Source organism: Panulirus ornatus, chromosome 20 (genome assembly GCF_036320965.1).
Source record: "Panulirus ornatus isolate Po-2019 chromosome 20, ASM3632096v1, whole genome shotgun sequence".
NCBI lineage: Eukaryota > Metazoa > Arthropoda > Malacostraca > Decapoda > Palinuridae > Panulirus > Panulirus ornatus.
Genome location: NC_092243.1, coordinates 40770582 through 40795468, shown reverse-complemented (window position 1 = coordinate 40795468; position 24887 = coordinate 40770582). Strand labels below are relative to the sequence as shown.

General features: G+C 46.2%; 1 protein-coding gene across 2 annotated transcripts in view; it reads right to left on the bottom strand.

Annotated features, from left to right (window-relative positions):
* The window catches only part of LOC139755960 (tyrosine-protein phosphatase 10D-like), a 657464-nt gene that overhangs the window by 356557 nt on the left and 276020 nt on the right, over positions 1-24887 (bottom strand). For both annotated transcript variants that reach the window (XM_071674794.1, XM_071674795.1), the window contains exons 7-8: positions 9576-9760; positions 2138-2241 (exon numbers count right to left, since the gene is read on the bottom strand). In XM_071674794.1, coding sequence (XP_071530895.1) covers positions 2138-2241; positions 9576-9760 — 289 coding nt within the window. The remainder of the gene's footprint in view (positions 1-2137; positions 2242-9575; positions 9761-24887) is intronic.

Here is a 24887-nt window from a genome sequence, read left to right as displayed (position 1 = left end):
CACAGTACTCAATTAATGATCACATTTCTAAAAAATAAAAGTTGAAACCAAGGATATTCTGGCTCTAATAGCATTAAAAATAGGCATAGGGTTTTCAGAATTCTTATTGGCTTACTAGAGGCTAAATTTAAGAAAGTTTGTCACTGCACTGAATAGTAACTACTAAAAGCATATGCAGTACTTTAATGAATTGTAATACAGGAGTTGACGGATGTGAAAGCCTTGAAATACAGCAATGGATATCAGTTTTTATACTTACATTTTAAGATTTTGAATACTAGATTTTTCTAACATATTTACATGGAAACAGTTCTAAATGTATAAAACAATGTACTACATATTTTCATCATAACTTGCACTAAAGCAGTGTTTAAAGTATAAACCATGGCAAAAGAACAGCATTTATATTCCATCAGAAATCTGTAACTTTTCCTGAAACAACCTTCATTTCTCATATAAATAATGTCATTATGAAATGAAAATTTGTTTTAAATTCCTTTTCATACTGAATAATGGAAGAACAATATTCATATATTTTTAGCATTTTTTTGAGGTGAATCATCATATTTCTTTATTCAGAATCTAGTTAAAGGAATTCTAGTGCCAGATCTAGAAAATATATCTTCAATTGACAATAAAAAAGAGTAAAAGAAAAAGTCAAATCATTAATCAAATTTTCTGGTGAATCTTTAAAACACCGGATACCAGCCTGAAATCTACTTACATAGAAAAAGGGTTAATATCAATACATCTATACTACTCAGAATATGCAACTATGATCATAATGCGAAAGAGGAAAAGCAGTTATATTTCTCATTTTTGGTGAGCACAGGGAAAACTGATGACTTATAGGAATATGTATGTGAAATTTAAGCACACACTTCATGCAGGATCACTATATGCTATTTTGTTATTCTTTGAGGGACCTACTTCCACCAGTCTCTTTTTTTATGTAGTCAAAGTTAACTACTATGCTGGTGTGTGCAGTAGAAGGTGCACTAAAACATAAGTGAGGGTTGGCAAGTGGAGTAAAAATGGATCTTGGGTAAGCCATGCCAAGTTTGCACCAGCAGGATCAGTCTTGCAGTTACCACTGTTGTGTGTGGATCTGTGCTACTTCTGCAATTTGGGCATACTTGCTTGTGTGACTTTCTAGTAACCAGCTGTGTTTGTGCTTCTTTATATGGTATCTGAATGTGCACCAACATCTCCTACCCCAGAACCAGCAGTTAGGCAAAAGAGAACCTCTTTGACCTTAGAAACGTAGCTAAAATTCTTATGATGTGCTGATGCTGGTGAAGGAGCATCAAAGGTTAGGCATGCTTTCAACCTGGATGAATATATAATCCTCATTATAGAGAAGAATGCATAGAAAATTTGAAGTGCTATGGTCCACTTTACTCCACAGTCTGCCACGGTAACCACAAGGGTTAGATATCCATAATGGAAAAGAGGGAGAAAATGCTCTTGTTATACACACAGCATGAGAGGAAGACGAAAAGCACCCTTAGTAACTTTCGGCTCAGGTCTAAAATTCTGAAGGTTTATGAGAATTCATATAAAGAAGACAATATACCTGAGCCAGGGCTATTTCAAGCAAGTAAAGGATGGCTAGATAAGTTTATTTGACATCAAAAGCTACATAATGTGAAAGTAACAAGAGTATCCATCAGCGCTGACCATGAAGCTGCTGCAGTCGTCCCATTTTTCCCTGTATGCTCATTGGATCATCATCTGCAATTTCTCTTTGTTTGAGGTTTCCGAGGAACATAACCCATGCATAAAGCAAGGGATGAATATATTCTAAGTGGACTTGACATCCACATAGTATTTCAGCAAGAGTATGTGTAAATTAACAAATGTTAAGACAGGGCCTACGAGCTAAGAAAGCTCAGGGTCTCACAGTATACAAAAACAAGACAACAAGTTCAAAAAAAATGATCGGTTGTCTCAAGAATCAACTAACTACAGCCACTGTAAAACCAGTCAGCTGGTTTGCTATGATAAATGTAATGTATTCCCCTCCCTGCAGCCATCCTAGGAAGAGATATTCCCAATCTTCAACCTTTAACTTAACCTTTTTATATTAGTACTCTTCAAACTACAGTAAATCTACACACTGATGTATGCTAGTTACCTTGTATCGGTCCTGAGTGGAGGCTGGATCAGGTAGCCACATCAACTTCACTTCTCGAGTTGCTTCATCTGCTTGTGCTTCCAGGTTGAATACACTGAGTGGTCCTGACAATACATATCATATGATAACATAGCATCAATATTCTGTATACTTATGTATAATCACCCCAGGTACCCTTTCTGAAAGGGTTTTGGTGTTACCCAAGACCCCTTTTCCTGAGGCTTCTGCAGTTCACGGATAAGATAAGATAAGATAAGATAAGATATTTTATTCGTCAAATTGTTATACAAAATGTAATACAAAAGTGAAATTCGTTTTGGCTTTAGAGCTCCTTAGTAGTTGTAAAAAAAAAAAAAAAAAAAACATTAAAATATTAACAAGAAATATTGCATAGGTTATTTCATATAAAATGTTACTTTGCTATTGTGTACATGCGATATCAGCTTGTCACCATCCCTATCATGAACTATCACCTACAGTTATCATGAAACTTAAAGCTAGAAGTTATAGTGATGATAGATGATTGAAAAGCAGAATGCTTTTAGGTACAAACGACTTTTTGTATCTATCAGTGCGCAGCTTGGGCAGAGCTAGCCTTCTACCAGATTTAAGATACGTGTAACAATTATGTAGCGGATGCGTTACATCTTTCATCATTCTGTCTACTTGTTTCATTGTACCTTTCTGATAAAGCTTGTCTAGTGATGTGGTCTCTGCACCTAGTTTTCTTGCTTTCTTAACAATCCTTCCCAACTTCTTTTTATCTTTGCAAGTAAGTTTTCCATACCAGGCAGTGATTGAAAAATTTAGAACTGATTCTAAAATTGATTTGTAAAATAGGCTAATGACCATTTTATCTACATGTAGGTTATGCAAGATACGTACAAAGTGTAATCTTTGGTTACATTTCCTTGACACCATATCTGTATTAACACTTCCCTTCAACTGGTCATCAATCATAAAGCCCAAATACTTATACTGGTTTACTCTTTCTACGTTTTCTTCCTCAATTGTTAATAGGTCTGGTACGTGTTTATTTTTAGTTCTGAAATCAAGTATCATCTCTTTCGTTTTCTTTACATTAAGCTCCAAAAAATTTTGTTTACTCCAGTCAACGAATTTTTTAACTTGAGTTAAATAGCCTTCATAATTATTATTTACAATTTTTCCTAAGATAACTGTATCGTCAGCATATTTTATAATAGTACAATCATCAATTTCACTTCTACAATCATCTGTATACAAGGTGAAAAGAGCTGGGGACAATACACAACCTTGGGGGGCTCCTGTGTTGGTGACTATCACATTAGACTTAACATTATTTACAATGGTATATTGGGGTCTCTGGGTTAAAAAGCTAAAAATCCATATTAAGATATTTCTACACTACTCTTAAAAGCTGGGACAGGATGGACTTCTTTGAAATGACAATGTTTTTGATGAGACAGTACTTTATCAAAAGATGATGATGCTGCCTTGCCAAAACTGACTTTTAACTGGTAGTATAACCTCAGGCAGGCCAAGTCTTGTAACACCTTATCATAAAGAGATACATATATATACTTCATATATGAAGCACATATATGGCCTTTTTTTCTGTTTTCCTGGCATTACCTTGCTTATGCAGGGGGTAGCAAAGCTGTTTCCTGAGGGGGGGGGAACATCAGGAATAGATGAACCTTATCATAGAAAAAAAATACATATATATATACTCCATATATGAAGTACATATATGGCCTTTTTTGTCTGTTTTCCTGGCATTAACTCGCTTAAGCAGGGGGTAATGATGCCATTTCCTGTGGGGCGGGGAACACCAGGAATGGATGAAGGCAAGCATGAATATGTACATGTACTTATAAGTATATGTCTGTGTATGCATATGCACACTTATATATATGTGTATATGTTGAAAGGAACCTGGACATTTTGGCTCTGAGTGAAACGAAGCTCAAGGGTACAAGGGAAGAGTGGTTTGGAAATGTCTTGGAAGTAACGTCAAGGGTTGGCGAGAGGACAAGAGCAAAGGAAGGAGTAGCACTACTCCTGAAGCAGGAGTTGTGGGAATATGTGATAAAATGTAAGAAAGTAAATTCTAGATTGATATGGGTAAAACTGAATGTGGATGGAGAGAGATGGGTGATTATTGGTGCTTATGCACCTGGGTATGAAAAGAAAGATCACGAGAAGCAAGTGTTTTGGGAGCAGCTGAGTGAGTGTGTTAGCAGCTTTGATGCACAAGACTGGGTTATAGTGATGGGTGATTTGAATGCAAAGGTGGGTAATGTGGAAGTTGAGGGTATAATTGGTGTACATGGGGTGTTCAGTGTTGTAAATGGAAATGGTGAAGAGCTTGTGGATTTGTGTGATGAAAAAGGACTGGTGATTGGGATTACCTAGTTTAAGAAATGAGATATAAATAAGTATATGTATGTGAGTAGGAGAGATGGCCAAAGGGCATTATTGGATTATGTGTTAATTGATAGGCATGTAAAAGAGAGACTTCTGAATGTTAATGTACTGAGAAGAGCAGCTGGAAGGATGTCTGATCACTGTCTTGTGGAGGCAAAGATGAAGATTTGTAGAGGTTTTTAGAAAAGAAGGGAGAATGCTGGGGAGAAAATAGTGGTAAGAGTAAGTGAGCTTGGAAAGGAGATTTGTGTGAGGAGGTGCCCAGAGATATTGAGTGCAGAATGGCAAAAGGTGAGAGCAAATGACATAAGGGGAGTGAGGGAGGAATGGGATGTATTTAGGGAAGCAGTGATGGCTTGCACAAAAGATGCATGTGGGATGAGAAAGGCAGGAGGTGGGCAGATTAGAAAGGGTAGTGAGTAGTGAGATAAGGAAGTAAGATTGTTAGTGAAAGAGAAAGGAGAGGCGTTTGGACAATTTTTGTAGGGAAATAGTGCAAATGATTGGGAAATGTATAAAAAAAAAAAAGTGGCAAGAGGTCAAGAGAAAGGTGCAAGAGGTGAAAAAGAGGGCAAATGAGAGTTGGGATGAGAGAGTATCATAAAATTTTAGGGAAGATAAAAAGATGTTTTGGAAGGAGGTAAATAAAGTGCTTAAGACAACAGAATAAATTGGGACATCGGTGAAGGGGGCAAATGAGGAGGTTATAACAATCAGCGATGAAGTGAGTATTTGGAAGGTTTGTTGAATGTGTTTGGTGATAGAGTGGCAGATATAGGGTGTTTTGGTTAGGGTGGAGTGAGAGCTGAGAGGGTCAGGGAAAATAGTTTGCCTAACATAGAAGTAGTGAAAGTTTTAAAGAAAATGAAACCTGGCAAGGTGGCAGGTTTGGATGGTACTGCTGTGGAATTTATCAAAATGGTTGGTAATGTATGTATGGATCATGGTGAAGTGCCTGAGGATTGGCAGAATGCACAAAGGCAAAGGGGATAAAGGTGAGTGTTCGGATTACAGAGGCATAAGTTTGTTGAGTATTCCTGGGAAATTATATGGGAGGTTATTGATTGAGAGGGTAAAGGTATGTACAGAGCATCAAACTGGGGAAGAGCAATGTGGCTTCAGAGATGGTAGAGGATGTGTGGATCAGGTGTTTGCTTTGAAGAAAGTATGTGATAAATACTTAGAAAAACAGATGGATATGTATTTAGCATTTATGGATCTGGAGAAGGCATATGACAGGGTGGATGGAGATGCTTTGTGGAAGGTATTAAGAGTATATGGTGTGGCAGGTAAGTTGCTAAAGGTAGTGAAAAGTTTTTGCCAAGGATGTAAGGCAGGTGTATGAGTAGGAAGAGGCCAGAGGAGTTGTGAGGCAGTGGTGAGGCCAGGAAAGGTGTGAGGCCGTACTGAGGCCAGGGAAGGTGTGAGACAGTAGTGAGACCAGGGGAGGTGTGAGGCAGTAGTGAGGCCAGAGGAGTTGTGAGGCAGTAGTGAGGCCAGGGGAGTTGTGAGGCAGTAGTGAGGCCAGGGTAGGTGTGTGGCAGTAGTTAGGCCAGGGGAGTTGTGAGGCAGTAGTGAGGCCAGAAGAGGTGTGCGGCAGTAGTGAGAACAGGGGAGTTGTGAGGCAGGAGTGAGGCCAGGCGAGGTGTGTGGCAGTAGTGAGGACAGGGGAGTTGTGAGGCAGTAGTGAGACCAGGAGAGGTGTGAGGCAGTAGTGAGGCCAGGGAGGTGTGAGGCAGTAGTGAGACCAGGGGAGGCATGAGGCAGTAGTGAGGCCAGGGGAGGTGTGAGGCAGTAGTGCAGCCAGAAGAGGTGTGCGGCAGTAGTGAGGACACGGGAGTTGTAAGGCAGTAGTGAGGCCAGGGGAGGTGTGTGGCAGTAGTGAGGCCAGGGGAGTTGTGAGGCAGTAGTGAGGCCTGGGGAGGTGTGTGGTAGTAGTAAGGCCAGGGGAGTTGCAAAGCAGCAGTGAGGCCAGAAGAGGTGTGTGGCAGTAGTGAGGACAGAGGAGTTGTGAGGCAGTAGTGAGGCCAGAAGAGGTGTGCGGCAGTAGTGAGGACAGGGGAGTTGTTAGGCAGTAGTGAGGACAGGGGAGGTGTAAGGCAATGGTGAGGCCAGGGGAGGTGTGAGGCAGTAGTGAGGCAAGGGGAGTTGTGAGACAGTAGTGATGAAGGGAGTTTTGAGGCAGTAGTGAGGCCAGGAGAGGTGTGAGGCAGTAGTGTGGCCAGGAAAGGTGAGAGGCAGTAGTGAGGCCAGGGGAGTTGTGAGGCAGTAGTGAGGCCAGGAGAGGTGTGAGGCAACAGTGAGGCCAGGGGAGGTGTGAGACAGTAGTGAGACCAGGGGAGGCGTGAGGCAGTAGTGAGACAAGGGGAGGTGTGAGGCAGTAGTGCGGCCAGAAGAGGTGTGAGGCAGTAGTGAGGCAAGGGGAGTTGTGAGGCAGTAGTGAAGCCAGGGGAGTTTTGAGGCAGTTGTGAGGCCAGGGGAGGTGTGAGGCAGTAGTGAGACCAGGGGAGGTGTGAGGCAGTAGTGAGGTCAGGGGAGGTGTGAGGCAGTAGTGAGGCCAGGAGAGTTGTGAAGCAGTAGTGAGGCCAGGAGAGGTGTGAGGCAGTAGTGAGGCCAGGAGAGGTGTGAGGCAGTAGTGAGGCCAGGGAGGTGTGAGGCAGGAGTGATACCAGGGGAGGTGTGAGGCAGTAGTGAGGCCAGGGGAGGTGTGAGGCAGTAGTGAGACCAGAGGAGTTGTGAGGCAGTAGTGAGACCAGGGGAGTTGTACGGCAGTAGTGAGGCCTGGAGAGGTGAGAGGCAGTAGTGAGGCCATGGAGAGGGTGCGAGGCAGTAGTGAGGACCAGGGAGGTGTGAGGCAGTAGTGAGACAGGGAAGTGTGAGCAGTAGTGAGACCAGGGAGTTGTGCGCAGAGTGAGGCCAGGGGAGGTGAGGCAGTAGTGAGCCAGAGAGGTGTGAGGCAGTAGTGAGACCAGAGAGGTGAGAGGCAGTAGTGAAGCCAGGGAGAGGTGTGAGACAGTAGTGAGACCATGGGAGGTGTGAGGCAGTAGTGAGGCCAGGGGAGGTGTGAGGCAGTAGTGAGGCAGGGGAGTGTGGAGGCAGTAGTGTAGGCCAGGAGAGGTGTGAGGCAGTAGTGAGACCAGGGGAGGTGTGTGACAGTAGTTAGGCCAGGGGAGGTGTGAGGCAGTAGTGAGGTCCAGGAGAGTGTTGAGGCAGTAGTGAGACCAGGGGAGTTGTGCGGCAGGAGTGAGGCCAGGAGAGGTGTGAGGCAGGTAGTGAGGCCAGGGGAAGTTGTGCGGCAGGAGTGAGGCCAGAGGAGTTGTGAGGCAGTAATGACGGCCAGGGGAGGGTGTGAGGCAGTAGTGAGGCCCAGGGGAGGAGTGAGGCAGTAGTGAGACCAGGGGGGGAGGTGTGGGGGTACGAGTAGTGAGGCCCTAGAGGAGTTGTGAGGCAGTAGTGACGAGGGGAGGTGTGAGGCAGTAGTGAGGCCAGGGGAAGTTTGTGCTGCAGGAGTGAGGCCGGAGAAGGTTGTGAGGCAGTAGTGAGGCCAGGGGAAGGTGTGAGGCAGTAGTGAGACTAGGGGAAGGTGTGAGGCAGAGTAGTGAGGCCCAGAGGGAGTTGTGAGGCAGTAGTGACTAGGGGAGGTGTGAGGCAGTAGTGAGGCCAGGGGAGTTGTGCGGCAGGAGTGAGGCCAGGAGAGGTGTGAGGCAGTAAGTGAGGCCAGGGGAGGTGTGAGGCAGTAGTGAGACCAGGGGAGGTGAGGTGTGAGGCGAGTAGTGAGGCCCAGAGGAGTTGTGAGGCAGTATGTAGTGAATAGGGGAGGTGTGAGGCAAGTAGTGAGGCCCAGGGGAGTTGTGCGGCAGGCGTGAGGCCAGGAGAGGTGTGGGCTGTAATGAGGCCAGGAGAGGTGTGAGGCAGTAGTGAGACCAGGGGAGGTGTGAGGCAGTAGTGAGGGCAGGGGAGTCGTGAGGCAGTAGTGAGGAGGGGAGTTGTGAGGCAGTAGTGAGGCCAGGGAGGTATGAGGCAGGAGTGAGGCCAGGAGAAGTGTGAGGCAGTAGTGAGGGCAGGGGAGGTGTGAGGCAGTAGTGAGGGCAGGGGAGGTGTGAGGCAGTAGTGAGGGCAGGGGAGGTGTGAGGCAGTAGTGAGGGCAGGAGAGGTGTGAGGCAGTAGTGAGGGCAGGGGAGGTGTGAGGCAGTAGTGAGGGCAGGGGAGGTGTGAGGCAGGAGTGAGACCAGGAGAGGTGTGAGGCAGTAGTGAGGCCAGGAGAGGTGTGAGGCAGTAGTGAGACCAGGGGAGGTGTGCGGCAGTAGTGAGGCCAGGGGAGGTGTGAGGCAGTAGTGAGACCAGGGGAGGTGTGCGGCAGTAGTGAGGCCAGGGGAGGTGTGAGGCAGTAGTGAGACCAGGGGAGGTGTGAGGCAGGAGTGAGACCAGGAGAGTTGTGCGGCAGTAGTGAGGCCAGGAGAGGTGTGAGGCAGTAGTGAGGCCAGGGGAGGTGTGAGGCAGTAGTGAGGCCAGGGAAGGTGTGAGGCAGTAGTGAGACCAGGGGAGGTGTGCGGCAGTAGTGAGGCCAGGGGAGGTGTGAGGCAGTAGTGAGGCCAGGGGAGGTGTGAGGCAGTAGTGAGACCAGGGGAGGTGTGAGGCAGTAGTGAGGCCAGGGAAGGTGTGAGGCAGTAGTGAGACCAGGGGAGGTGTGCGGCAGTAGTGAGGCCAGGGGAGGTGTGCGGCAGTAGTGAGGCCAGGGGAGGTGTGAGGCAGTAGTGAGGGCAGGAGAGGTGTGAGGCAGTAGTGAGGGCAGGGAGGTGTGAGGCAGTAGTGAGGCCAGGAGAGGTGTGAGGCAGTAGTGAGGCCAGGGGAGGTGTAAGGCAGTAGTGAGGCCAGAGGAGGTGTGAGGCAGTAGTGAGACCAGGGGAGGTGTGAGGCAGTAGTGAGGCCAGGGGAGGTGTGAGGCAGTAGTGAGGCCAGGGGAGGTGTGAGGCACTGGTAAGGCCAGAGGTGATGTATGAGAACAGCACAATAGTGAGGCAATACATACGGGTGGTGACGTTGCCTGGAGTGGGCCAGGAGGCCACATTGCCAGACACAGTCTTGATGAGGACATTGTAGGTCTGTCCAGGCTCCAGGTTGGTGTCGAACGTGGCTTCCCGAGGTTTGTCTGCGTCGATAAATAGCGGGGACTGCTTCTTGACCCCCAGGCTCAGCTGGTAACGGTCAAACTCCCTGCAACACCATGCAGGTGGTCAGTATACCACAACACACTGGGCAAGCTCAGGTGGTAAGGGTCAAACTCTACCATACCACACAAGTACAATATACCATGCAACTCTACCATACCACACAAGTACAATATACCATGCAACTCTACCATACCACACAAGTACAATATACCATGCAACTCTACCATACCACAAGTACAATATACCATGCAACTCTACCATACCACACAAGTACAATATACCATGCAACTCTACCATACCACACAAGTACAATATACCATGCAACTCTACCATACCACACAAGTACAATATACCATGCAACTCTACCATACCACAAGTACAATATACCATGCAACTCTACCATACCACACAAGTACAATATACCATGCAACTCTACCATACCACAAGTACAATATACCATGCAACTCTACCATACCACACAAGTACAATATACCATGCAACTCTACCATACCACACAAGTACAATATACCATGCAACTCTACCATACCACACAAGTACAATATACCATGCAACTCTACCATACCACACAAGTACAATATACCATGCAACTCTACCATACCACAAGTACAATATACCATGCAACTCTACCATACCACACAAGTACAATATACCATGCAACTCTACCATACCACACAAGTACAATATACCATGCAACTCTACCATACCACACAAGTACAATATACCATGCAACTCTACCATACCACAAGTACAATATACCATGCAACTCTACCATACCACAAGTACAATATACCATGCAACTCTACCATACCACACAAGTACAATATACCATGCAACTCTACCATACCACACAAGTACAATATACCATGCAACTCTACCATACCACACAAGTACAATATACCATGCAACTCTACCATACCACAAGTACAATATACCATGCAACTCTACCATACCACAAGTACAATATACCATGCAACTCTACCATACCACACAAGTACAATATACCATGCAACTCTACCATACCACACAAGTACAATATACCATGCAACTCTACCATACCACAAGTACAATATACCATGCAACTCTACCATACCACAAGTACAATATACCATGCAACTCTACCATACCACAAGTACAATATACCATGCAACTCTACCATACCACAAGTACAATATACCATGCAACTCTACCATGCCACAAGTACAATATACCATGCAACTACTCAACCATACCACAAGTACAAAATACCATGCAACTCTACCCTACACACAAGTACAATATACCAAGCAACTCTACCATGCACACAAGTGCCAATATACCATGTAACTCTACCATAGCCACACAAGTACAATATACCATGCAACTCTACCATACCACAAGTACAATATACCATACAACCCTCAACCATACCACAAGTACAATATTACCATGCAACTCTACCAATGCCACAAGTACAATCATACCCTACAACTCAACCAATCCCACAAGAATACCAAACTCAACCATACACACAAGTACAAACCACTCTACCATACCACAAGTACACAATACCATGCAAACTCAACCATACCACAAGTACAATATAACCATGAACTCTACCATACCACACAAGTACAATATACCATGCAACTCCAACCATACCACAAGTACAATATACCATGCAACTCTACCATACCACACAAGTACAATATACCATACATACTCAACCATACCACACAAGTACAATATACCATGCAAACTCAACCATACCACACAAGTACAATATACCATGCAACTCTACCATACCACACAAGTACAATATACCATGCAACTCTACCATACCACACAAGTACAATATACCATACATACTCAACCATACCACACAAGTACAATATACCATGCATACTCAACCATACCACACAAGTACAATATACCATGCAACTCTACCATACCACACAAGTACAATATACCATGCATACTCAACCATACCACACAAGTACAATATACCATGCAAATCTACCTATACAAAAAACCACACAAGTACAATATACCATGCAACTCTACCATACCACACAAGTACAATATACCATGCAACTCTACCATACCACACAAGTACAATATACCATGCAACTCTACCATACCACACAAGTACAATATACCATGCAACTCTACCATACCACACAAGTACAATATACCATGCAACTCTACCATACCACACAAGTACAATATACCATGCAACTCTACCATACCACACAAGTACAATATACCATGCAACTCTACCATACCACACAAGTACAATATACCATGCAACTCTACCATACCACACAAGTACAATATACCATGCAACTCTACCATACCACACAAGTACAATATACCATGCAACTCTACCATACCACACAAGTACAATATACCATGCAACTCTACCATACCACACAAGTACAATATACCATGCAACTCTACCATACCACACAAGTACAATATACCATGCAACTCTACCATACCACACAAGTACAATATACCATGCAACTCTACCATACCACACAAGTACAATATACCATGCAACTCTACCATACCACACAAGTACAATATACCATGCAACTCTACCATACCACACAAGTACAATATACCATGCAACTCTACCATACCACAAGTACAATATACCATGCAACTCTACCATACCACACAAGTACAATATACCATGCAACTCTACCATACCACACAAGTACAATATACCATGCAACTCTACCATACCACACAAGTACAATATACCATGCAACTCTACCATACCACACAAGTACAATATACCATGCAACTCTACCATACCACACAAGTACAATATACCATACATACTCAACCATACCACACAAGTACAATATACCATGCAACTCTACCATACCACACAAGTACAATATACCATGCAACTCTACCATACCACACAAGTACAATATACCATGCAACTCTACCATACCACACAAGTACAATATACCATGCAACTCTACCATACCACACAAGTACAATATACCATGCAACTCTACCATACCACACAAGTACAATATACCATGCAACTCTACCATACCACACAAGTACAATATACCATGCAACTCTACCATACCACACAAGTACAATATACCATGCAACTCTACCATACCACACAAGTACAATATACCATACATACTCATTTAGTACTGATCAATCTGAATGTCACACACCAGAACGGTTTATCATATAATAATACTTTTTCTATCGCCATTGGTGATGTTCCATAAGGTTCTCGTATTTCCTAAAAATTCTTGCTCTTCCAGGGCAAAATCTTTTGATCACCTGACATGTCACACGCCATGTTGATTTGTTAACCTGGTACAATTTCTTCTTCGTAATACTGTACCTTCATCCCCACTTGATGGTTCCTCTGTAATCTTGCTATAACAACAATACCTCCTTCAGTCTAGACTTGGGCAAATCTTATAATGATAAAGAATGTAAACAAATCATTGTTTGATAAACAAGTTTCTTCCTGATTCTCACTAAGAATTACAGACTACGTTTCATATTGTGAGTGTGGTCATGCATGAGTGTGGTCATGCATGAGTGTGGTCATGCATGAGTGTGGTCATGCATGAGTGTGGTCATGCATGAGTGTGGTCATGCATGAGTATGGTCATGCCTGAGTGTGGTCATGCCTGAGTGTGGTCATGCATGAGTGTGGTCATGCATGAGTGTGGTCATGCATGAGTATGGTCATGCATGAGTGTGGTCATGCCTGAGTGTGGTCATGCATGAGTGTGGTCATGCCTGAGTGTGGTCATGCATGAGTGTGGTCATGCATGAGTGTGGTCATGCATGAGTATGGTCATGCCTGAGTGTGGTCATGCCTGAGTGTGGTCATGCATGAGTGTGGTCATGCATGAGGTGTGGTCATGCCTGAGTGTGGTCATGCATGAGTGTGGTCATGCATGAGTGTGGTCATGCATGAGTATGGTCATGCCTGAGTGTGGTCATGCCTGAGTGTGGTCATGCATGAGTGTGGTCATGCATGAGTGTGGTCATGCATGAGTGTGGTCATGCATGAGTGTGGTCATGCATGAGTGTGGTCATGCATGAGTGTGGTCATGCCTGAGTGTGGTCATGCCTGAGTGTGGTCATGCATGAGTGTGGTCATGCCTGAGTGTGGTCATGCATGAGTGTGGTCATGCATGAGTGTGGTCATGCCTGAGTGTGGTCATGCATGAGTGTGGTCATGCCTGAGTGTGGTCATGCATGAGTGTGGTCATGCATGAGTGTGGTCATGCATGAGTGTGGTCATGCCTGAGTGTGGTCATGCATGAGTGTGGTCATGCATGAGTGTGGTCATGCATGAGTGTGGTCATGCATGAGTGTGGTCATGCATGAGTGTGGTCATGCATGAGTGTGGTCATGCATGAGTGTGGTCATGCATGAGTGTGGTCATGCATGAGTGTGGTCATGCATGAGTGTGGTCATGCATGAGTGTGGTCATGCATGAGTGTGGTCATGCATGAGTGTGGTCATGCATGAGTGTGGTCATGCATGAGTGTGGTCATGCATGAGTGTGGTCATGCATGAGTGTGGTCATGCATGAGTGTGGTCATGCATGAGTGTGGTCATGCATGAGTGTGGTCATGCATGAGTGTGGTCATGCATGAGTGTGGTCATGCATGAGTGTGGTCATGCATGAGTGTGGTCATGCATGAGTGTGGTCATGCATGAGTGTGGTCATGCATGAGTGTGGTCATGCATGAGTGTGGTCATGCATGAGTGTGGTCATGCTGAGTGTGGTCATGCATGAGTGGGTCATGCATGAGTGTGGTAGCTGGTGTGGTCATGCATGAGTGTGGTCATGCATGAGTGTGGTCATGCATGAGTGTGTCATGCATGAGTTGGTCATGCCTGAGTGTGGTCATGCATGAGTATGGTCATGCCTGAGTGTGGTCATGCATGAGTGTGGTCATGCATGAGGTGTGGTCATGCAAGAGTGTGGTCATGCATGAGTGTGGTCATGCATGAGTGTGGTCATGCATGAGTGTGGTCATGCATGAGTGTGGTCATGCAAGAGTGTGGTCATGCATGAGTGTGGTCATGCAAGAGTGTGGTCATGCATGAGTGTGGTCATGCAAGAGTGTGGTCATGCATGAGTGTGGTCATGCATGAGTGTGGTCAATGCATGAGTGTGGTCATGCAAGAGTGTGGTCATGCATGAGTGTGGTCCATGCATGAGTGTGGTCATGCATGAGTGTGGTCATGCATGAGGTGTGGTCATGCATGAGTGTGGTCATGCATGAGTGTGGTCATGCATGAGTGTGGTCATGCATGAGTGTGGTCATGCATGAGTGTGGTCATGCATGAGTGTGGTCATGCATGAGTGTGGTCATGCATGAGTGTGGTCATGCATGAGTGTGGTCATGCAGTAGCAATTATAACCCCATTTTCTCTTTCTCTTTATATCTGAAAATTTCCCAAAGGGGTAAACATTCTTACATTATACACTACTTCCCTTCCAAAGCTCCTATATGGAAATAATATAAAATAAATATACGTTAGAATATCCGTCCAAGTATTATGTCCCAACCATCGCTGGGAGGAAAGCTGGTAGTAACACTGTGTTCCCGGGGCACCAGCCCTCATGGTCCTCCCAGTAATATGTGCCCACCACTACCATGGGAACTCCCAGTAATGCATCCCAACCAGTACTATGGATCTTCCCAGTTATGCCTTCCTCCCAGTCTCATGAGTCCTCCAGGTAATATGTCCCCACTGGTCATCACACTACACTACCACACAACCTGGTCATCACACTACACTACCACACAACCTGGTCATCACACTACACTACCACACAACCTGGTCATCACACTACACTACCTGACAACCTGGTCATCACACTACACTACCTGACAACCTGGTCATCACACTACACTACCAGACAACCTGGTCATCACACTACACTACCACACAACCTGGTCATCACACTACACTACCACACAACCTGGTCATCACACTACACTACCACACAACCTGGTCATCACACTACACTACCTGACAACCTGGTCATCACACTACACTACCAGACAACCTGGTCATCACACTACACTACCTGACAACCTGGTCATCACACTACACTACCAGACAACCTGGTCATCACACTACACTACCACACAACCTGGTCATCACACTACACTACCTGACAACCTGGTCATCACACTACACTACCAGACAACCTGGTCATCACACTACACCACCACACAACCTGGTCATCACACTACACCATCACACAACCTGGTCATCACGCTTCACTACCACACAACCTGATCATCACACTTCACTACCACACAACCTGATCATCACACTACACTACCAGACAACCTGGTCATCACACTACACCACCACACAACCTGGTCATCACACTACACCATCACACAACCTGGTCATCACACTTCACTACCACACAACCTGGTCATCACACTACACCACCACATAACCTGGTCATCACACTACATCACCACAAAACCTAGTCATCACACAACAATCACACAATCTGGTCATTACACTACACCATCACACAACCAGGTCATCACACTACACCACCACACAACCTGGTCATCACACTACACCACCACACAATCTAGTCATCACACAACCACACAACATGGTCATCACACTACACCACCACACAACCTGGTCATCACAACTCTACCACATAACATGGTCATCACACAACCTGGTCATCACACTACACCACCACACAACCTGGTCATCACACTATACTACCACACAACATGGTCATCACACGACACCACCACACAACCTGGTCATCACACTACACCACCACACAATCTAGTCATCACACTACCACACAACCTGGTCATCACACTACACCACCACACAACCTGGTCATCACAACTCTACCACATAACATGGTCATCACACAACCTGGTCATCACACTACACCACCACACAACCTGGTCATCACACTATACTACCACACAACCTGGTCATCACACTACACTACCACACAACATGGTCATCACACAACCTGGTCATCACGCGACACCACCACACAACCTGGTCATCACACTACCACACAACCTGGTCATCACACTACATCATCACACAACCTGGTCATCACACTACACCATCACACAACCTGGTCATCACACTACATCATCACACAACCTGGTCATCACACTACACTACCACACAATCTGGTCATCACACTACATCATCACACAACCTGGTCATCACACTACACCATCACACAGCCTGGTCATCACACTACACTACCAGACAACCTGGTCATCACACTACATCATCACACAACCTGGTCATCACACTACACCATCACACAACCTGTTCATCACACTACACCATCACAGAACCTGGTCATCACACTACACTACCAGACAACCTGGTCATCACACTACACAACCACACAACCTGGTCATCACACTACATCATCACACAACCTGGTCATCACACTACACCACCACACAACCTGGTCATCACACTACATCACCACACAACCTGGTCATCACACTACACCATCACACAACCTGGTCATCACACTACACTACCAGACAACGTGGTATCACACTACACCACCACACAACCTGGTCATCATACTACACCACCACACAACCTGGTCATCACACTACATCATCACACGACCTGGTCATCACACTACACCATCACACAACCTGGTCATCACACTACACCATCACACAACCTGGTCATCACACTACACTACCAAACAACCTGGTCATCACACTACACCACCACACAACCTGGTCATCACACTACACCACCACACAACCTGGTCATCACACTACACCACCACACAACCTGGTCATCACACTACACCATCACACAAACATGTCATTACACTACACCATCATACAACCTGGTCATCACACTACATTACCAGACAACCTGGTCATCACACTACACCATCACACAACCTGGTCATCACACTACACCACCACACAACCTGGTCATCACACTACACCACCACACGACCTGGTCATCACACTACACCACCACACAACCTGGTCATCACACTACACCATCACACAACCTGGTCATCACACTACACCACCACAAAAACTAGTTATCACACAACTCCACCACACAACCTGGTCATCACACTACACTATCAGACAACCTGGTCATCAGACTACACTATCAGACAACCTGGTCATCACACTACACCACTACACAACCTGGTCATCACACTACACCACTACACAGCCTGGTTACCACAACATAAAGAAAACCTCATCACACCACAGAGTCTGGTCACCACACCACACATCATGGTCACCACAAAATAAAGACAACCTCACCTGCCATACAGGATCAATATGTATAAAATATCATACCCTCACCCTGCCTCATGTACTTCCACCCTCACCTTGCCTCATGTACTTCCACCCTCACCCTGCCTCATGTACTTCCACCCTCACCCTGCCTCATGTACCTGTACCCTCACCCTGCCTCATGTACCTGTACCCTCACCCTGCCTCATGTACCTGTACCCTCACCCTGCCTCATGTACCTGTACCCTCACCCTGCCTCATGTACCTGTACCCTCACCGTGCCTCATGTACCTGTACCCTCACCGTGCCTCATGTACCTGTACCCTCACCCTGCCTCATGTACCTGTACCCTCACCGTGCCTCATGTACCTGTACCCTCACCCTGTCTCATGTGCCTCCATCCTCACCCTGCCTCATGTGCCTCCACCCTCACCCTGCCTCATGTATCTGTACCCTCACCCTGCCTCATGTGCCTCCACCCTCACCCTGCCTCTTGTGCCTGTACCCTCACTTTGCATCATATGCCTCCACCCTCACCCTGCCTCATGTACTTCCACCCTCACCCTGCCTCATGTACCTGTACCCTCACCCTGCCTCATGTGCCTGTACCCTCACCCTGCCTCATGTGCCTCCACCCTCACTGTGCCTCATGTGTATCCACGCTCACCCTGCCTTATGTGCCTCTACACTGTTCATGATGTAGGATGCGTAGCTACTGTAGTGTTGAAGTCTCCTGTACCATAGTTACAGCCTACCACCTTGCTGGTGTCTCTCCCCTCCTGTATGTTCACCTGTAGTTACTGTATCCACTTGTATTGTATGTTCACCTGTAGTTACTGTACCCACCTGTATTGTATGTTCACCTGTAGTTACTGTACCCACCTGTATTGTATGTTCACCTGTAGTTACTGTACCCACCTGTATTGTATGTTCACCTGTAGTTACTGTACCCACCTGTATTGTATGTTCACCTGTAGTTACTGTACCCACCTGTATTGTATGTTCACCTGTAGTTACTGTACCCACCTGTATTGTATGTTCACCTGTAGTTACTGTACCCACCTGTATTGTATGTTCACCTGTAGTTACTGTACCCACCTGTATTGTATGTTCACCTGTAGTTACTGTACCCACCTGTATTGTATGTTCACCTGTAGTTACTGTACCCACCTGTATTGTATGTTCACCTGTAGTTACTGTACCCACCTGTATTGTATGTTCACCTGTAGTTACTGTACCCACCTGTATTGTATGGGAAGGGATTTATTCGTGGGCATTATCTGTAATGTACGAGGAGGAGGGAGGAGGGGGTGTGTCTTGTACCCATGACTCCATCTCTCGTACCTTCTCTACTTGGCATAAAACATTCCAAACTTTGGTTTGCTATTTGCATTTAGAATTTCCTCAATCGGTTTATTCTATACATCGAACGCTTTTCTATACCGTATGAAGACTGTGTATGAAGACTGTGTATGAAGACTCAGCCATCTGGTCGTCTGCAGGCAAGGTGAACAAAGTTGCCGGACGTACGACTACTAACCCCACGCACACGGTGGCCAATACTCCATCTATTTCCTCGTCTGGATGCAAATTGTTCGCTGCTGGCGTGATATGTTCTCGGGAAAATATTACTTTGAAGTGTTTTACTACCGAATAGCAAGAGTGTGATGGCAACATAGATGGCAAGGTGTTGAAGAGTCTTGGGCCCCGCAGGTTTAAGGTGTTCTCTCTTTTTGTACATATGGCACCTTGGGATTTCAGAGGTAGTATTATACAAAGTCTTCCATGCCTGTCCTGCCAGTAGCATGTTATTTACCAATGTAAACTGGTAACCAAACCTTCTAGGATTGTCCAGGTATACATCATGATATACCTATCCCGTCTGCGATCAGAGATTTCAGTAATTTAGTTCCATTACCACGTTAATATGGGTTGTGAAACATAACTATTTTCAAATTCCGCAGATTCGCCCGCCTTGTAGGGTCATCATACTAGGGATTAGTAATATTCAATTCGTGAAAGAATTACCGCCTACATTATCATCAACAATGGGGTTCTGGTCTTGAAGGTCTGCAAGATCCGGCCTGCCATCCTTATGCAAGAAGCAACCGTTGTTGTGTTCGCTGAAGTTCAGGTCGTACTGGTGTTGTGGTGACACCTTAGGTACTGGTGTTGTAGTGACACCTTAGGTACTGGTGTTGTGGTGACACCTTAGGTACTGGTGTTGTGGTGACACCTTAGGTAGTGTTGTTGTAGTGACACCTTAGGTAGTGGTATTGTAATGACACCTTAGGTAGTGGTGTTGTAGTGACACCTTAGGTAGTGTTGTTGTAGTGACACCTTAGGTAGTGTTGCTGTAGTGACACCTTATGTATTGGTGTTGTAGTGACACCTTAGGTAGTGTTGTTGTAGTGACACCTTAGGTAGTGGTGTTGTAGTGACACCTTAGGTAGTGTTGTGGTGACACCTTAGGTACTGGTGTTGTAGTGACATCTTAGGTACTGGTGTTGTAGTGACACCTTAGGTAGTGGTGTTGTAGTGACACCTTAGGTAGTGGTGTTGTGGTGACACCTTAGGTAGTGGTGTTGTGGTGACACCTTAGGTAGTGGTGTTGTAGTGACACCTTAGGTAGTGGTGTTGTGGTGACACCTTAGGTACTGGTGTTGTAGTGACATCTTAGGTACTGGTGTTGTAGTGACACCTTAGGTAGTGGTGTTGTAGTGACACCTTAGGTAGTGGTGTTGTGGTGACACCTTAGGTAGTGGTGTTGTGGTGACACCTTAGGTAGTGTTGTTGTAGTGACACCTTAGGTAGTGGTGTTGTAGTGACACCTTAGGTAATGGTGTTGTGGTGACACCTTAGGTAGTGGTGTTGTGTTGACACCTTAGGTAGTGGTGTTGTGGTGACACCTTAGGTAGTGGTGTTGTGGTGACACCTTAGGTAGTGGTGTTGTGGTGACACCTTACGTAGTGTTGTTGTAGTGACACCTTAGGTAGTGTTGTTGTAGTGACACCTTAGGTAGTGGTGTTGTAGTGACACCTTAGGTAGTAGTGTTGTAGTGACACCTTAGGTAGTGGTGTTGTAGTGACACCTTAGGTAGTGTTGTTGTAGTGACACCTTAGGTAGTGGTGTTGTAGTGACACCTTAGGTAGTAGTGTTGTAGTGACACCTTAGGTAGTGATGTTGTAGTGACACCTTAGGTAGTGGTGTTGTAGTGACACCTTAGGTACTGGTGTTGTAGTGACACCTTAGGTACTGGTGTTGTAGTGACGCCTTAGGTAGTGGTGTTGTAGTGACACCTTAGGTAGTGGTGTAGTGATAACATGGTGTGTACTGGCATTATGGTGGCCAGTCAGCGAGAGCGTTAGGTAACTGCTACAACCATTCAGATACGCCATGACCGAGCCACAGGCACGTATCATGGTTGTGGAAATATAACGTCCACTGCTGGATAACTCCTACAATGCAGTGGTCACAATACCAGAGAATATCCTTCATGCAGTGGTGTCACAACACCAGAGAATATCCTTGATGCAGTGGTGTCACAACACCAGAGAACATCCTTGATGCAGTGGTGTCACAACACCAGAGAATATTCTTAATGCAGTGGTGTCACAATACCAGAGAATATCCTTGATGTAGCGGTGTCACAACACAGAATATCCTTGATGTAGCGGTGTCACAACACAGAATATCCTTGATGTAGTGGTGTCACAACACGAGAATATCCTTGATGTAGGGGTCACAATACCAGAGAATATCCTTGATGTAGCGGTGTCACAACACCAGAGAATATCCTTGATGTAGTGGTGTCACAACACGAGAATATCCTTGATGTAGGGGTCACAATACCAGAGAATATCCTTGATGTAGCGATGCCACGACACCAGAGAATATCCTTGATGTAGCGGTGTCACAACACAGAATATCCTTGATGTAGCGGTGTCACAACACCAGAGAATATCCTTGATGTAGCGGTGTCACAACACAGAATATCCTTGATGTAGCGGTGTCACAACACAGAATATCCTTGATGTAGTGGTGCCACAACACCAGAGAATATCCTTGATGTAGTGGTGTCACAACACAGAATATCCTTGATGTAGCGGTGTCACAACACAGAATATCCTTGATGTAGCGGTGCCACAACACAGAATATCCTTGATGTAGCGGTGTCACAACACCAGAGAATATCCTTGATGTAGCGGTGTCACAACACAGAATATCCTTGATGTAGCGGTGTCACAACACAGAATATCCTTGATGTAGCGGTGTCACAACACAGAATATCCTTGATGTAGCGGTGTCACAACACAGAATATCCTTGATGTACCGGTGCCACAACACCAGAGAATATCCTTGATGTAGCGGTGTCACAACACAGAATATCCTTGATGTAGCGGTGTCACAACACAGAATATCCTTGATGTAGCGGTGTCACAACACCAGAGAATATCCTTGATGTAGCGGTGTCACAACACCAGAGAATATCCTTGATGTAGCGGTGTCACAACACCAGAGAATATCCTTGATGTAGCGGTGTCACAACACCAGAGAATATCCTTGATGCAGCGGTGTCACAACACAGAATATCCTTGATGTAGCGGTGTCACAACACAGAATATCCTTGATGTAGCGGTGCCACAACACCAGAGAATATCCTTGATGTAGCGGTGTCACAACACAGAATATCCTTGATGTAGCGGTGCCACAACACCAGAGAATATCCTTGATGTAGCGGTGTCACAACACAGAATATCCTTGATGTAGCGGTGCCACAACACCAGAGAATATCCTTGATGTAGCGGTGTCACAACACCAGAGAATATCCTTGATGTAGCGGTGCCACAACACCAGAGAATATCCTTGATGTAGCGGTGTCACAACACAGAATATCCTTGATGTAGCGGTGCCACAACACCAGAGAATATCCTTGGTGTAGCGGTGTCACAACACCAGAGGATATCCCTGATGTAGCGGTGCCACAACACCAGAGAATATCCTAGGTGTAGCAGTGTCACAACACTAGAGAATATCCTTGCGTGAACCCTGAGACGAGCGTGACCCACCTTGTAGGTTGTACAAAATGGGGAGCTATGTTCCCTGATGTACAGCATCACAGGCCTCCCTGACACAGCATACTGTTGTGCTCTCATCACCTATGTGGCTCAGCATGCTGTTGTGCTCTCATCACCTATGTGGCTCAGCATGCTGTTGTGCTCTCATCACCTATGTGGCTCAGCATGCTGTTGTGCTCTCATCACCTCCCTGGCTCAGCATGCTGTTGTGCTCTCATCACCTACGTGGCTCAGCATGCTGTTGTGCTCTCATCACCTCCCTGACACAGCATACTGTTGTGCTCTCATCACCTATGTGGCTCAGCATGCTGTTGTGCTCTCATCACCTCCCTGGCTCAACATGCTGTTGTGCTCTCATCACCTATGTGGCTCAGCATGCTGTTGTGCTCTCATCACCTCCCTGGCTCAGCATGCTGTTGTGCTCTCATCACCTCCCTGGCTCAGCATGCTGTTGTGTTCTCATCACCTACGTGGCTCAGCGTGCTGTTGTGCTCTCATCGCCTCCCTGGCTCAGCATGCTGTTGTGTTCTCATCACCTACGTGGCTCAGCATGCTAATGTGCTCTCATCACCTCCCTGGCACAGCATGCTGTTGTGCTCTCATTACCTCCCTGGCTCAGCATGCTGTTGTGCTCTCATCACCTACGTGGCTCAGCATGCTGTTGTGCTCTCATCACCTATGTGGCTCAGCATGCTGTTGTGCTCTCATCACCTACGTGGCTCAGCATGCTGTTGTGCTCTCATCACCTACGTGGCTCAGCATGCTGTTGTGCTCATCACCTCCCTGGCTCAGCATGCTGTTGTGCTCTCATCACCTACGTGGCTCAGCTTGCTGTTGTGCTCTCATCACCTACGTGGCTCAGCATGCTGTTGTGCTCATCATCTACGTGGCTCGGCATGCTGTTGTGCTCTCATCACCTCCCTGGCTCAACATGCTGTTGTGCTCTCATCACCTACGTGGCTCAGCATGCTGTTGTGCTCTCATCACCTCCCTGGCACAGCATGCTGTTGTGCTCTCATCACCTCCCTGGCTCAACATGCTGTTGTGCTTTCATCACCTACCTGGCTCAGCATGCTGTTGTGCTCTCATCACCTCCCTGGCTCAGCATGCTGTTGTACTCCCATCATCTACGTGGCTCGGCATGCTGTTGTGCTCTCATCACCTACGTGGCTCAGCATGCTGTTGTGCTCTCATCACCTACGTGGCTCAGCATGCTGTTGTGCTCTCATCACCTACGTGGCTCGGCATGCTGTTGTGTTCTCATCACCTACGTGGCTCAGCATGCTGTTGTACTCCCATCATCTACGTGGCTCGGCATGCTGTTGTGCTCTCATCACCTACGTGGCTCAGCATGCTGTTGTGCTCTCATCACCTACGTGGCTCAGCATGCTGTTGTGCTCTCATCACCTACGTGGCTCGGCATGCTGTTGTGCTCTCATCACCTCCCTGGCTCAGCATGCTGTTGTGCTCTTATCACCCCCCTGGCTCAGCATGCTGTTGTGCTCTCATCACCTACCTGGCTCAGCATGCTGTTGTGCTCTCATCACCTCCCTGGCTCAGCATGCTGTTGTACTCCCATCATCTACGTGGCTCTGCATGCTGTTGTGCTCTCATCACCTACGTGGCTCAGCATGCTGTTGTGCTCTCATCACCTACGTGGCTCAGCATGCTGTTGTGCTCTCATCAACTACGTGGCTCGGCATGCTGTTGTGCTCTCATCACCTCCCTGGCTCAGCATGCTGTTGTGCTCTTATCACCTCCCTGGCTC